The sequence below is a fragment of the Haplochromis burtoni genome, unplaced genomic scaffold (assembly GCF_018398535.1).
Source record: "Haplochromis burtoni strain Fernald_Lab_line unplaced genomic scaffold, NCSU_Asbu1 Contig_230, whole genome shotgun sequence".
In the NCBI taxonomy this organism is placed as follows: Eukaryota; Metazoa; Chordata; class Actinopteri; order Cichliformes; family Cichlidae; genus Haplochromis; species Haplochromis burtoni.
The window spans coordinates 460,979-476,484 of NW_024582591.1; the positions used below are offsets into that span (position 1 = coordinate 460,979).

Genomic DNA, 15,506 nt, shown 5'->3' on the forward strand with positions numbered 1-15,506 from the left:
TCCCCCTTTCTCCTCCTCCTGCATCACCCTGCTGCTCCAGGAAGAGCAACCTGGGAGCCAGGATGTGTGTGTGTGTGTGTGTGTATTTGTGTGTGTTAAGGCATATACTTGACTTGGGTATAAATTTAACATCAAAGATGTTAAAGCAGGAAGTTCATGATATAAGTAAAGCTGTTTGTGCAAGAGCTTCTTGATCGATCGCTGCTCAGGGAGCATTTAGCAGGTTAAAGGAATAGTTCAACAATTATTTTTGAGAGTTTGATGAAACACTTGATCTAAATTTCATATTTTTGCATTGACTATGAATCTGGACTCAAAAGACAACTGGATTTAGTGTAATGCTGTGTTAAGGTAGGGATGCGGTTTTGTTTTGTTTTGTATCCGTCCTGCCAAAGTCATTTTGAGTCTGCGAGGAAGCTCCTGCAACCTTTCTACCAAAGACGCACACAACAGCCAGTTGCTAAATGAAATCTCCATTAAATCCTTATGAGAACTAGTAAACCTCTTGTTTTTCTAATACTTTAGTAAAAGTCAATGGAAACCAAATTCAGTGGACAGACACCGACTTTCCTTTTAAAATTAAGCTTAGACTTTCCTTTTTGATAAAGCTTAGAGAAAGAACTGGATCAGATGACTTTGAAGCCATCCTGTAGGTCCAGGCTGCTGGGGGAGCTCCCAAAACACCTTCACCTATTTTACCCCACTCCTGGTGGGCTACAAAGACTGTAAACTGGTGATATCAGGTATCCTGGCTCTGTCTGAAGTGAAAAGATATCTGGTTTTATCAAAGTGGATTCTTTATTCAGTCCCTACACAAACAAAAATAAGAGCAATAATGACTGTGATGGTTCATAGTATGTGGGCAATCTGTGCCTTTTAAGCGATGAGATGTGGGGCAGTGTCACTTCCAGCAAAACTTTAATATACAGACAGTACACGACCACTCTTGAAATCTCAGATTACTATTAAATATTATCATTAACTTACACTGTGTGGTTTTCTTCCTTACTGTGTTATTAGCTTTTTTTTTTCTAACTAAACTTTTACTCAAAACTTTACATCTGAAACAAGACTCCCAAGCTTTTCGTGATAACCCACCCCTGAACTGGGAAATCGTTCATGTTGGACTCGTTTGTCTTTAAGCAATAAGATGTTTCAAACCACAATATACAGGATAGAACAAGTTATAGCGCTTTTTCCCCCCCTGTAGCCATAAAGCTATTTTTATAGAGCCTATCTATAATATTTCACTAGCAGAGATTATATAAGTTTTATTGTGAGCTCTGACAGAAAGAAGAGTTTTATGGAGCGTCAATAAATCATTTCCTTCATTTGTGATATCAGCTTCTAAGACTGTTTGCCAGTGTGTGAGTGTACGAGTTGCACAGTGTTAACATTTACGGTGTGTAAGCTAATATATTTGAGTACTTTATGGAAGTAGTAAAGTATGAAATACATAATTTGTTAACATGTACCATGTAAAACAGCTCTTAACGATGAGCTGTGAATACAAATGCTGCTTTTCTTTTGTTAAGGCACATTCTATCATTTATGATCTAGGAAGCTTTTTTTTTCTGCTTGCAGTAAAACTCCTGCGCCTGGAGCAAAATGCAAAAATATTTAGAGTTACAAGAAAGGCTGAGCTATATTAAATGTTTGTGTCTACATGCATCAGAGAAAGCTGAATGAAATATCCTGTTGTGCTTTTGCTTTGATTATGGATTCTCTTTCTGCAGATGCTTGATTTAAAAAAAAAAAAGCCAGACTGAACCCAATAAACCTTTTTTTCATCACGCCACCTCTTTTTTTCCTTTTTTAAAAAACTAATATTACATTTTCTAACAAATCTATTGAATGTGTAGCAGTACTCTAAACATCAATTACAAATTCTTATTACATATTTCAGTGTGGTATTTGTAGTGTTTTCACTGAATGCAGTTTTTCAGTTTTTTCCTGTCTTCACATGCGATTCTGTGACCCTCACATTCTGTGTGAGCTCACCTCTTTCAGCTGCCTTTCTTAACTATTTCTGTTCTATTAATCGGGGCCGCTCAAACTTTTCCGAGGACACAGTTGTAACACATAAAAGCATCTTCTTATCATTTGTGGTCTGTTATGCTGATGGTGGTATAGTATGTATTCTAAATGTTTTTAAACTCTCAGAGGTATGCTCATCAGCCACTTTATTAGGTGCACCTGTTCAACTGTTCAAAAATGAAAATATGTAATCACTCGATCACATGGCAGCGACTTGATGCGCTTAAGACGTGCTCGAGAGAGTTCAAACCGAGCATCAGAATAGGGAAGAAAGGTGAAGTTAGTAAGTAATGTGACATGGCTATTGGTGTTAGACCGGCTGGTCTTAGCCATCTCCAGTATAGGATCCCAAGTTGTTGCTGTTTTTTGTTGTTGTTGTTGTTTGGAGAATGCTCTCAAAAAAAAAGATGAGTGGCAGTTCTTTGGGCAAAAAAAGTCTTGCTGATGGCAGAGATCAGAGGAGAAGCAGATAGGAAGACAAACAGCATCCCAAATAATCACTTGTTATAATCAAAGAGCATCTCTGAATGCACAACATGCTGAACCTTGAAGCAGATGGGCTACAGCAGCATAAGACTACAGGCAGGCTCACCAGAAAATTGGAAAAACTGATGAGTTTACATTTCTGATGTGATTTTGTATGGGTCAGAATTTGGCATAAGTAACATGAAAGCATGGATCCATCCTGGCTTATATCAGCGGTTCAGGCTGCTGGTGGTTTGGCAGATATTTTCACTTAGTACCAACTAAGCCTCATTTAAACAACACAAACTAGCTGAGTATTGCGGCTGACCATGTCCATGCCTTTACGACCACATTTCGTAGCAGTCATCTTCTGATGGCTGCTACCAGCAGGATGACACACCATGTCACAAAACTCAAATAATCTCAAACTGGTTCTTGAACGATGAGTTCATTGTGCTCAAATGTCCTCCGTAGTCACCAGGTCTCAATCCCATAGAACATCTTTGGGATGTGGTGGAACGGAAGATTCACATCACAGATGTGCAGCTGATGAATCTGCAGCAACTGTGTGATGCTATCATGTCAAGATGGACCAAAATCTCTATGTTTTCAACACCTTTTTGAATCCGTGCCATGAACAAATAATGCAGTTCTGAATAAAAAAGGGGTATTATTGGCAGGGTGTATCTAATAAAATTTTTACTGATGTAAAGTTAACGTTGGGGTTAAAAGAAACCAAACATCCCAGTTTTCAGTCTGGGATTTTGATGGACTTCTCTTTTTTGTAATAAATACCATCACATCTCACTTGGACATAACTCTCACTCACAGAGGTTTTAATTAGAATTCATTTTACCTCACTATTAGCAGAATGCAGCTACTTTTCATACATCTAAGAAAGAAAAAAAAACACCCAAGAGTCCCCACAAAAGAAACTCCCACTGAAATGTTAAATAACATTAAAATGTTTGATTGTAATGTCATGGACGTTTTACCATCATTTATACTTTTCTGGCTAAACTTTAAGCACATGGTAAATTAAAATGTTTTGGCAAAACTGTTTTTATTTAATGGTCTTAATATAGAATTTATTTTAAAAGTCTTTTTCATATCCTTGCTCTCTGATTTCTTTGGAATTTGGTTTGATATTACTTAATTGGATCCTTAACCTACACCACACACATCTGAGCACCATCCAGTAATTGCATTATGTTTATATCTCAGGCCCATGACCTGGTTATTGTGCAGGAGGAAGAGTTCAGATTGATGTATTACTGTAATGCTAACTGTGTTTCTTTCATCATCAGCTTCATTTGGCCTGTGATTAACTCCCAATCAAGAGGCTTGATTAAAAGTGGGAGTAAAAATATTCCATACATATTTTAATACCCCACTAACAAGGAAGCCAGCTCCCAAACTGCCAACAAAATAGATATACACCCATAACACACACGCACTCGCACATACATCTCCCCTTTTCTCGCCTGAAAACACACACCTAAACATTTCACGGCTATCTCCCCCACACCCCCGATGCCGGCTAGGTGGAATTAGAAAACCAACCCCGCGGTCTCATTAATTAATTAAACACCGTGTGCCACTGGCACCTGGGTACCGGTTATCACTGCCACTCAGACACACCATGATCTCAATAACCACCCCACCACAGGGCAGAGAGAGAGACGGGGAAGTGAAGGGACTGCTGATTCTTCTTTCCCAACTTTGAGGTAAAGACCTTTAAGGAGCGAGGAAACCAGACAGCAACAGAAGGGAGACCGCGGACTCCGTGTTTCTGTGTAGGCGAGAACGTGGAACTCTTAATGGAGCCTGATCAGTGTTTACTGCTGCATGCTTTTGTTTGTGTGTCTTTTCGCTCGCTTATGGACTCCGCAGGACCGTTTTATCATCCACCCTAGCAGGGCCCCTAAATCACTGCAGCAACACGCTCCTCATCATTTGCTCTTAATGCTTCTGGATGTGGAAACAAAGCATGAACACACACATAATTACACACACGCTTTTTTGATTCCTAGCCAATGAATGGTTTACATTCTTCTTCTTCTTTATTTTTTCTTTATAGAAAAACATATTTTGCAAATAAAAACCACAATTGTAATTTAATTGTAAGCAAAGAAATTTTTAGATGTTGTTCATGTTGATCTTAAAACAACAAAATTCTTTAATTTCATAAAGGAAACCTTACAGTGGACACCTTTGAGTAAAATCACGCTACAAACACTCATAAAATGTCTCACAGAAACCCTTTTTTACTGTTACCTAATATCTGTTAGAAGTTCAGAAAGCAAAAGACTGATTACTTCCTGAAAAATGACTCATTAAATATGTTTTTTTTTTATATTGTCCATCTATCCAACTGATTATCAACTTCCAATCAAGCACCAGCAGATCAAACAGTGGACAACAGATCAAATGTCAGGTGTGTAAAGCAGGGATTTCTCAGGCTAAACCATTCCTGAATATTAAATCGGAGTATGTATTTTACCCTATTTGCAAAAGTCAAACGTATCAGGTTCACATACATAAATTGACGCGAGGAGCATCGCTGCAATATTCCACACCTTGCTATCTATTTTAAATTAAATCATGGCCACCAGCACTAATTGGACCTATAGGGACAAATAATTTGAAGTTCTGAAAAATAAGTGGTATCGCTGTTGGTTTTGTTGCCTTTCAGCTTTTGAAATTGACTCAAAATGTCTGAATCAATATGAGATGAGGGATTTGAAAACTCAGTGCAGGCGAACCGCGCGACTTAATCAAACTAAGAGAAACATTTCTGAATATGGAATATGACTGAGATCCCCGGTGTCCTGCACAAAAGTGGAAAAATATAGAAGATACTAAATTAATATGGAACATGTAAGGCTCCCTATTATCATGAACTACTTAGAGTCAAGTCTATCTGGAAAAAATTAAGAGGTTTGACATATTGCACAACCCGTTTACAGAGCCTTATATATGGAAGGTGCCCTTTTGTCCATCAGTTGGCTTCAACTCACAGCAGCAATGGATGTCATGGGAATGTGCAACTATAATTCTTCCAAACTGACATGGAGACAGGTGAACATTTATAATATATGCAGAAAATGTACAACAGTTTGGGTTTGTTGGTCATGCTTTCCAGTGAGACTGGATGTATAAAACCTAGTTATTAGCTAAGTTTTTGTTTGTTTTTCAGCCAAATTTCATGGTTTTATTGAATTTCTGTGCACCAGCTCTGCTCTTTGTTTCTGCAGATCGATCAGAGTGTGTCCACAAAAGACACTTGATTGGGTTTGCAAACCCATGGTTGGGTTGGCTCTTTGGAGTGTTTATATGGGAGAAGGCCAAGTTTTCCATTTTGGGTGTGGAAGTAAGAAATGTTTTCCCTGCTACACACTGCAGTTGAGCTGGCTGTTGTATTAGCTCAAAATGCAGTACGTTTATTTAAACTCCTCTTCTTTTTTTTCTCCCCTTCAAGATGAAAATGTGACGCAGAAAGCATGCCGCAGCTTCCTCCAGATGATGATTCCAAAGTTGAGCAACGACAGCATTGTGAAGAAGACCAGAATTTGCACGCATTACTGAGATCAAAGTGCCTCAAGAAACCCAAATCAGGGTTGTCAACAACTACAAACACCGAGACAATAAGCTGTCACTGTCAGAGTTTCCTGCGCCAGGAGTTGAAATATGACCTGGTGAATTTCAACAGTGAGCATTTTGCCACTTTTGTTCAATACAGCTACGCTGTGTTCAACTAGGTGGGTGAGAAGATACAGTAGAGTAGCATTAAATCAGTTGGTTTGGGTTGTTGATAAGCAGTGATTAGTTGACTTATTTTATACTCAAAGATGAAGTAATGAAGTGGCTCCATGATGTAGTGGTTCACACAATCATCTAACAAGTGAGAGATCGCCCATTACTGACCTGTTGCACCCATCGGCATGTGTGGCAACATAGTGCGGTTTTCATTCGTGCACAAAGATTTGGGGTAAAATAATGCACTGTTTATTTGCAGTTTATGCACCAGAATCTGTGCGATAAACGACATTTTTCTGACATATTTTGGAGAGATTTTTGCAGTGAAGTGCAGATGACAAGCATCAGAAATATCGAAAAGTCTTCATAGCGTCATTGTTTAGCTGTTTTTTGCTGAGTTGGGACTCTCGGTGTCTGGCTGATTTTTCGCCATGTTCTTGGTTTCTGAATCACTATCTGGTTTTAAAACACCAAGATGGTGAAAAGTCTCAGCTTGAGGTTTCAGACCAGATGCTCATTAATCAAAGGGTGATGTCACAGTAGCTATATCCATTTCTAAAGTTCAGAAGTATTTTCTAGAAAATTGATATTTTGCCATTTTTGGATAAGAGAATACATTTCATATGTGGTAATGTTACCTTGTGTTCTAAAATATAGTGGACTGCATTTTATTTTCGAGGAATATTAATGGTCAAATGATCTGGAAAATAACCTTTAGTTGTACACCTGATTGACTGATCAAATGATCTAGTCTTTTCAGATCTCATTTAAGAAGAAGAATCAAGCCCACCAGGATACAACTCAGATTCTGGAAATCGTTAGCTTCATAGCATAAGTGCCTAAGTCATTTTTTGGTCAAATTGAGATTTTTGCCTAACTTTACTCCCCTACCACTGCTGCATCATCCTGTCCGTCTGAAACACAAAACACAAAAAAATGACTTAGGCACTTATGCTATGAAGCTAACGAAATGATAATGCAGCAACGGGTGCATTATCATTTCTTTTCCTAATGAGCAAAATGAAACTCCTCTGCTGCTACTTTGTCTGAGAATGCTTTATTTAATAACTTGAGGCACAATCAGATTTATCCATGGCTTTAAGAATGCTTCTGTGCCTCCATGCTCACCCACAAAATCCTTAGTGAACTCTATTAAAGGCCAAAAACTTACCAACAAAGCAAGCTCCATAAGACTCAGCAAACTATGTGTCCTCTTGTTTATTAAGACTTCAGGAATGTCAATAAGAGCATTTCTATACAGTAGGAAGGCTGTAGAGGGCAGCGCACAGACACAATGACCTCCCGCTATTCTCCTCGTTGATAATGACCCAGACACAGGCACAGGCACACTGCCCATCAGCCAGACCTCTAATAAAGCCAAACACTCTCTATCATCTACTAATAACCTCCATGCAGCAGTAAGAGTCATGGACAGGCCGGCGTCTTCTGAATACACGCCGGGGAACAAAGCTCCGAGCGGAAGTAGTGGAACGCATCCTGCTTATCGATCGGCAACTGTGCGCTGCCTGATGGCACACGGTGATAACGACATTCTTGTTCTTCATCCCCAAAACACACAAAGACAAAGAGTGCTGTAGAAAAGAAAACAACAGACAGACACACACACTCAGACACAGTGCAAAACATTTCACTCTAACAATCAATCCTTTGGGTAGACTCATTTGGAGGCTCTTGGTTGCCACGCTGCTTCACATCCTCAACTTCACACACAAGAACACACTTGCAAGGTTGGTATTTTTGTAAAGATAGGATTGGAAAACTCGTTAGTCTTTTCTTAATTGGTATAGAAATTCCGTCCTTTTTTCCCCCTCACAGCAACCTCTCCAGGGGAATGCTGATTAATAGTCCTCCAAGTCCTCATGATACTTCCCTCACCTCGTTGCACATATACACATACATCCTCGCTCCTACTCTCTGTAGTGCCGAGCCATCCATACTCAGCTTCACTGTTCAGCAGACGATCATTTCTTCACAAGTTTTCTCCTGTCTCTCCTCCAGCTTTCACATCACTGGCTCAGCCTGACAATGTATCCATACAGCTGGTCTGAGAAGGCTTGAAGAGAAAACTTATCTTCTACCCTCCTCCTCCCAGCTTGTCCCATGTCCCTGCGGAGGTGTGGCTCTCTGACGAGCCTCTCCATGGCCTTAGAGAAGGCCTCGGCCGTGGGCTCGCACAGGAAGCCCGTCTCCCCGTCTGCCACGCTCTCCAGGGGCCCCCCAGAGTTCACAGCGATAACGGGGCAGCAACAGTACATGGCCTCCACAGGAACTATCCCAAAATGCTCTCTGCTAGGGGTGTAGAGGACGGCGGTGCTGCCCTGCAGCAGCGCCACCTTCAGCGAATCTGAGGGGGAGCGGAGGAAAGTAACACAGTCCTCCAAGTGGAGCTGCGCTGCTAGCTCTTTCAGTTCAGTGTAGTGCTGAACATTCTCAGTGACGCGATCATCGTAGCCTCCTGCCACCACCAGGTGAATGCCTGGTCTCTGGCCAGGAGGAAGGCTGCTCCTCAGGGTTGCCAAAGCCGCCAGAGCCAGGCCTAAATTCTTCTTCCTTTCGTATCGGTTCAGAGAGAGAAACAGACAGGTAGTTCCCTCGGGGAGCAGTCCTTCCAGGCTCTGTGCTTCAGTGGTTGCCTCGTCAAAGGTACGCGTGTTGAGGGAGGGATAGAGGACATCTGTCTGGACTCCGCTCAGACTGCAGAAAGTCTCCCTGAAGATGCCTGCGGTGAACTGGCTGTTTACCAGAATCTAAAAGAAAGCGTAAAGAGATTTGTTCACAAAGATCTCACATAAATCAGAGGTATTTTAATTCCCTATAACATGAACAGCAGCATAAGGCCTTTGATCACCAAAAAGTCTAAAGTACAATCAAAATGTCATCATATTTCTCTCAGGGGCCTGAGCTCTGACACCAGCTTACATGTGGAGATCAAATCCTTTCGCACCGGTGAATAGCTAAAGAGCTAAAGCAGTTGCGAGGAGAGAGAATTTACTTCTCTCAAACGTCTTTAGGCTGAAAAGCTAGGTGTGCTCTCACACTAGGTAATCTGTTCTGTACCTGATTAAATTGTATCTACAAAGTCCAGTTTCCTGGCCCATGAAAAGATGGGCTCATTGTAGTTGGACTACACAGTAAGTATTTAGTATAATTGCTAATTACACACAGGCACAGAGCGTCTTCAGGAACAGCTGATTGTGAAAGTCGGCAGAGTTAGTTATTGAAAAAAAAACAATAAGGCAAGTGAGAGTATAATGTCTCTGGACTTCCAAAAATCACCCCAAACAACCCACGAAAGCCATAAAATCATTCACTTAGTGCTCTGCAGGAATGCTTTTCAAGGTTGTACATCTACATGACAAAGTGTGAGAGAGAGAATCAAATTCAAAATGAGAGATTAATTTTCCACGGTGATTTAGCAAAACTCTTTTGACATAAAATGGTCAATCCCTTTATTCCATTAGTCTACAAATTAATTTTATTATTTTAATCATTTGTAATCAGATGTGCACCGGATCAGCCTTTGGTAGGCCCACAGACTCTGATTGAAAAGTGTGCTGGGGTTTTTTGAACTTCTTTCATTGGTTCACTGATTGGTTAACATTCCTTACTATTTTTATTATACAAATTAAATAAAACAGTCAGTCCTGTAATCTGACCATATTGCTGTGTGTGATGTTACGCACCATATCAGCCATGCCTGTGGTTCGTTCCTCCAGCCAGTCGATGGGAGTACGGTAAAGCTTCTTCAGGGCCGACTTCCTCTGAGTCAGCAGCTGGTCTGGGAAGTGACAGTAGAACAGAACCTTCTTCCTGCGGCGACCCAGTCGTAACACTGGGATACACACCGACACCTGGGGTCAAAGGGAACAATGATAAGATCTAAATACAGAAAATGTGGCATGTGCCCATTTAACAGAAGTGCAAGTCATAAAACAGCTGATTGTTTTTAAATGGTATTGTAGGGTTTAAAACACTGCACAAGGATCAATCAATATAAAATTCACCAAATCTGGAAAACAAATCCCACTGGACCCACTTGGAACCAGCAGGTTTTTAATTCCAACTGTAGCTTATTTAATGAAGACATGTGTTTTATCAAGACAGAGCTTAAATATATTCTGCCAGCCCTCAAAGTTTCCACCCCATTTTAACAGTAAAATGTGCGGATTCATAAATATCCTAAAGCTAATGTACCAAATGTTTAAAAATAAATAAATAAATCTGCTCCTTCTTCTTGAGATGCTCAACTGGGAAGCACCCACTCACTGTTTTTCATTGAAAAAACAGCTAAGTGACAGAGAAGTTACAGTAAGTTATGAGACACAGTTTTCTCAGAAGAACTGAAAAAATACATGACAGTCATTCATGCTGCCTTTGCCTCCAAACGGGGTTTTTAAAAGCCTTTTTATATCCTCTCTCTTAAAATGTCTCTGGCACTTATTGTGCAATACAATTCACCTGATCACAGAAGATGACATCATATTCCACACCGCTAAGGAAGACCAGGTAGAGGGCCACATAGATCATCCTCAGGTAGGCGCACAGGGCATGCAGGTAGCCAAACACACTGGTGGGTAGCCAGTCACCCACACACACCTATTAGAACAATAATAACAGGAGCAGTGACAAAATGTTTGTGTTTACCAGTGATATAATTTTCTTTAGTAGCATAGTGCACTCTAACACACCACAGGAAGTTCCTCATCGAGGGTCTCAGAGAAGCAATGTGTTGGGTCATAATGGGCCGTCCAGATCTGAACGCTACATCCCTGAGACTTCAGAGCAACGGCAGCATCGACCACCAGCCGCTCCGCTCCCCCAATACCAAGGTCAGGATGGAGGAAAACTACCCGTGCCATCCTATAGACAAGAAGGAATCCAGTTAAAACTGAGATGAATAAGGGCAAATAGCTAATTTTCCCAAATCAGAAGTACAAAGTTTAGATGAGCAGCTTTAAGGTTAAAAAGAAGTCAGTGTTAACCTCGGGCACAGATTAAAGACAGATTAAAGAAAAAATACATTTTCTGTGGCATTCAAACAATCCAAAACTTGATGCTGATGAAAACAACAAACAGTTTTCTCCAGCAAAAGGTACCCGGGATTCATGCATCTAATCTTTGAAAGATTTCAGGCCTGCATTGTTGCCAACTTGAAGAATCTGTCCTTGTGGTTTGTACCATCACTTAATTTATAACTTTTATCCCTGAAGGTACTTCAGAACTGTTGACAGCAAGGAAATACACCCACAGCTGCTGGCAACCACCCTGTCTGACTGTCACAGCCTCCGTCACCTATTTGAGGACAAACAGCTAGTTCACAATATAGTGGAGAGAAAAAGTCGAGCTAATAACAGGTTATTCCTGATTCAGATACCTTTTTTTTTGCTTTAGATGACAGTTAGTACGATTATAAGCCGTTTTAGACGTTTGTTCAGTTATTATTATAATGTGTTATCCGTCAACCGCGGAATTTGTAACGAAACACAACCACATCTTTAGGTAAAATAATTTAGGCTCGGGTCTCCGCACTAACCTGTCCAAATGTACCAACCTGTGATTATGCCCGTTCAGCTGTCTGTAATACCGATCAACCGTCCGACAAAGTTACCGTTTAGACGCCATCTTGGCTCAAATCAAACGTTACGACTACACTCACCCCGCTTTGTGCTTGAGCCACAATGGCTAGCGTTTCCTCCGACGTGACAGACACGTCTCTTTCAGAACCGAGGGTAATCAATTATTTGCCTTTGATTTAATGTACATATTTATAAACGAATTCAAAACATTACAAATAAATATTTTTATAATTATTACTTAATAACTCAAAAATGCATAAACACTTGAAATGATGTTCTGTTGAGTGTGTTTTTTGTACTAAATGCGGTCAGTTACTCAGGCTTCTATCTGGTCGCCTACTTTGGTCTTGTGTTTTGCAGTCGTGTCCTTTTTAGACAAGCGTCAGCTTTGTGGGCTCTCTTCTCAAGTTTTTCACACACTGACTGTGTGCCGCTCCTCCGACGTGTACATCAGCTTGAAGAGCTCCAAAGCGTTTTAGCTCGCATCTGGACAAATAAAACAAAATGGTAAGCTCCTCAGATCTGACTGGAACGGCTACTACTGGTCACGCTAGCCTTGTCCACCGCATTCATTCAGCACTCAGCTGTTAGCTAGTATGCTAACGTTAGCTCATCAATTGTAGACGTGGCTCTTTTAATCCTCACGAATTAAAGGGTCTCAAGACAAAGTTTCAGGCTATTGTAGTACTTAATTAAGTAAATGTTAAATATATGTGACTGCTTTAGAAGGAGATTTGGTACTTGATGCTTGGTAGTAACCGTATAAGTACCCAGTCAGAGTCTTTGTAATCTGATATAGACGTAATATACACTTTAAAGCCAAATATAAGTTATTTATACGCGAAGCATTTATTGAATCTCACGACAGAGTGCTGTAGGTTAGTTTTAGGTGTGAAAATGTAACAGATATGAAGGTTTGTGACTGAATGCGCTGTAACGTTGTCATATATTTTAAACGTGCTGTTTATTTTCTAGCCTGGACCAGCAGCAAGTGCCACCAATGTTGGAGCCTCTAGCAGATCCCCCAGCAAGACAGTGGCTCCCCGTGCAGCAGGCTCCACAGTCAGACAGAGGTATGCATACACACACTTTATGTCATCAGCATTTTAAGCTGATGACAAAAGGGCACAGAGGGTGTCCTGAGGAATTGATAGATAATGCAGCCTTCATTGTCTCTACACCCAGTTTAACACCAGATTTTCTTCCACCATCCAGTGAGAGAATATCTTTTGTAAGAAAGATAACTGTGCTGCACAAACACCTTACAAAGCTTGCAATTACCCCCCCCCCCACACACACACACACACACTCACACACTCACTCACTCACTCAGTAGTGACCCATCTATTAATGTCGTCATCCTGTGAATAGGTGTTGATAATTTGTGCGCGTGTCTGTGTGCACGTGTGTGTCCACGTGTGTGTACGTGCGTGCTCCTTCCCATAGATTAGAGCAGATAGATGTTATGCTGTTGGCTTAATCAGTGTGTAATCAGAGACTCACTGCTTCCTCTCAGTCTCATTATTACCCATTACTACCACCATCTTCATTACCTCATTAACCTCTGTTTAATCTCATCCAAAGAATGAAGGAGCAATGACTCAGAGTGCTCTTTCATCAACAGCTGCTGTAGCTGAAATTAAATTCATAATAAGCCGTAGTGTATAATAGATCGCACTGTTGTTTTTGATTTTTTTTTTCCCCTCTTTTGGTGATTTATATATGGCAGCCTAAAAGAAGGTTTTGATTTGGTTTATACAGTTGAATAAAGTTAAAGTCTGATGAACTTTGCCAACAGTATGATTGACAGAAATTGTGTTGTGCTTGTTTTTTAAAATCTGGTTTCTTTTCCATTCTGGAAAAGTGTTGTAATGTGATGACATTTTTTAATTTTTTTAAGAAATAGCTGATTGTTGGTAAAATAAAAAATCGTTTTGCATCTGTGTTGCACAGGAAAGCTACCAGCAGTGGTACACGCAGCGGTGGCAGGACCACGGGATCTGCTGGCACAGGCGGCATGTGGCGCTTCTACACTGAAGACTCACCGGGACTCAAAGTGTAAGTATAGTTTATAAAAGTTTTATAGCCACAAACCAATCCAGCGTTTGACATTTTGACTTTCGTACACTCGCAACTCCAAAACTAATCCTCAGGATTTCCGACACTCACCATGTTTAATGGTGGGAAATTGGCCAGACGTGACTCGGCAGTAAAGCAGTTGATGTATTCAGCCTAATAAGAGTGTGAGTGTATATACACACGTAATTATGTGAGTAAAGTACACATTTAGAAAACTCTCAAACTTATATTCTGCTCCATCCTCAATGCCTAACCCCCTCCAACAGCAGAGGAGGCGTCCTGCCTCCTGGCCATAGCCAGTCATTGGTTGATCAATGGTGCTGTGGTGGTTATTGAGTGCGTCTCTCCAGCAGTCGAAGGAGGGCACGCTCGCCGTATACAGTGCTGTATATCGAGTGCATGTTTGTTCCTGTGTTAGACGCCGGCCTCAAAGCTTCATTAAAGGATCCACTCTGAAAGGTCAACTCAATTACAGCCTTCTGACAGAGGGGGGAGGAAAGGGAGGGCCGATGAGGAGAGGGAGGGCTGATGAGGAGAGGGTTGGCATGGCAATGCTTCTATTTAGCCATGCGCTCCTCCACCCCCACCCCCCACTCAGAGCCTCCTTCAGAGATGAGAGCCCCTTCCTTGTTTCTAAAACTCATCAATAAAATCAGCCTCTCCGCTAAGACTCGCACTCTGGTTAGGGTTACAGCTGTGTGTGTGTGTGTGTGTGTGTGTGTGTGTGTGTGTGTGTGTGTGTGTGTGTGTGTGTGAGAGAGAATCTGGTTATTAATCATCGTCTCATTGTTGTGTGACAGCGGTCCGGTGCCCGTGCTGGTGATGAGCCTGCTTTTCATCGCGTCAGTCTTCATGCTTCACATCTGGGGGAAGTACACCCGCTCTTAAACAACCCTGGCCGAATGACCTTTGACCCTGCGCCTCAGTTTCTTAACTCTTTGGACCTGGACCAAACAACAAATGAACCACCATACCCTCCCCACCTCCTTTTCTCTGCTGTCACTACAAACACACAAATTGGATTTTTCTGTACACGATCTTCATCTGCGTCTGACTCTGGTGACCACCTTGTTGCTCCTTCCCATCACTGTGTGCATGTGTCACACATGATGGGGTGAATGGAGAGAAGCGGTGTCGCTGTCCCTTTCAAGCAGCAGGAGTAGCCTGTGTTCACTCCAATGCTGTATGAATTAAATGCAGTGCCCAAGGACATCGTTGTTTTCAGGCCCCCCACCAACATTTCTCCCCGTAGCCTGAATTACAATTTTATTTTTTTTTGTTATCAGCATTTGTACAAAATGTGATTGTATTATTGTACAATTAAAAAAAAAAAAGTAAAAATTAATGTGTGTGTTTTTTAAATTTAACCTTACTTTGTTTGACTAAAAAAAAAAATCTTTTGTTTTTCAAGTCATTTGAAGTTGAACGAGGCTTTTTGTACACTGAATGAGGGGACAAATATTCTCTGCCACGTTGTTAGTGACAAGTGAAGTTTTCTCACTTTTAACCTTCTGTATCCATTACCAGACTACTGAAAGCCGTGCGTTTTCACAAAAGGCATTTACTAGT

At 41.0% G+C, this 15,506-nt stretch overlaps 2 protein-coding genes across 4 annotated transcripts; one reads left to right on the forward strand and one right to left on the reverse strand.

Annotated features, from left to right (window-relative positions):
* Positions 1-7,302: 7,302 nt before the first annotated feature.
* Positions 7,303-12,296, reverse strand: alg2 (ALG2 alpha-1,3/1,6-mannosyltransferase). 3 transcript variants are annotated; one of them, XM_005937560.3, is made up of 5 exons: positions 12,199-12,296; positions 10,971-11,142; positions 10,741-10,878; positions 9,966-10,133; positions 7,303-9,029 (listed from the first exon to the last, which is right to left on the reverse strand). In XM_005937560.3, exons 2-5 carry the CDS (start codon positions 11,139-11,141, stop codon positions 8,289-8,291), a joined length of 1,218 nt encoding a protein of 405 aa, XP_005937622.1. In that variant the 5' UTR covers position 11,142; positions 12,199-12,296; the 3' UTR covers positions 7,303-8,288. The 3 variants fall into 3 exon arrangements, with proteins under 3 accessions (XP_005937622.1, XP_005937620.1, XP_005937619.1); XM_005937558.3 differs by lacking the exon at positions 12,199-12,296 and adding an exon at positions 11,939-12,017; XM_005937557.3 differs by lacking the exon at positions 12,199-12,296 and adding an exon at positions 11,834-11,957.
* On the forward strand, positions 12,226-15,282 carry sec61b (SEC61 translocon subunit beta). Its single transcript, XM_014338503.2, has 4 exons — positions 12,226-12,365; positions 12,834-12,931; positions 13,812-13,916; positions 14,738-15,282. The coding sequence occupies exons 1-4, from the start codon at positions 12,363-12,365 to the stop codon at positions 14,823-14,825; spliced, it is 294 nt and encodes a 97-aa protein (XP_014193989.1). The 5' UTR covers positions 12,226-12,362; the 3' UTR covers positions 14,826-15,282.
* The last annotated feature ends 224 nt before the right edge of the window (positions 15,283-15,506 follow it).

Coding starts and splice junctions, on each gene's coding strand:
- alg2 (XM_005937560.3), bottom strand. CDS start 11,141: ATGGCACGGGTAGTTTTCCTCCATCCTGACCTTGGTATTGGGGGAGCG. Junction 10,134..10,740: donor ATGTCATCTTCTGTGATCAG/GTGAATTGTATT, acceptor CTTTGACCCCAG/GTGTCGGTGTGTATCCCAGT. Junction 9,030..9,965: donor CCACAGGCATGGCTGATATG/GTGCGTAACATC, acceptor GCTTTCTTTTAG/ATTCTGGTAAACAGCCAGTT.
- sec61b (XM_014338503.2), top strand. Junction 12,932..13,811: donor GGCTCCACAGTCAGACAGAG/GTATGCATACAC, acceptor TGTGTTGCACAG/GAAAGCTACCAGCAGTGGTA. Junction 13,917..14,737: donor GACTCACCGGGACTCAAAGT/GTAAGTATAGTT, acceptor GTTGTGTGACAG/CGGTCCGGTGCCCGTGCTGG.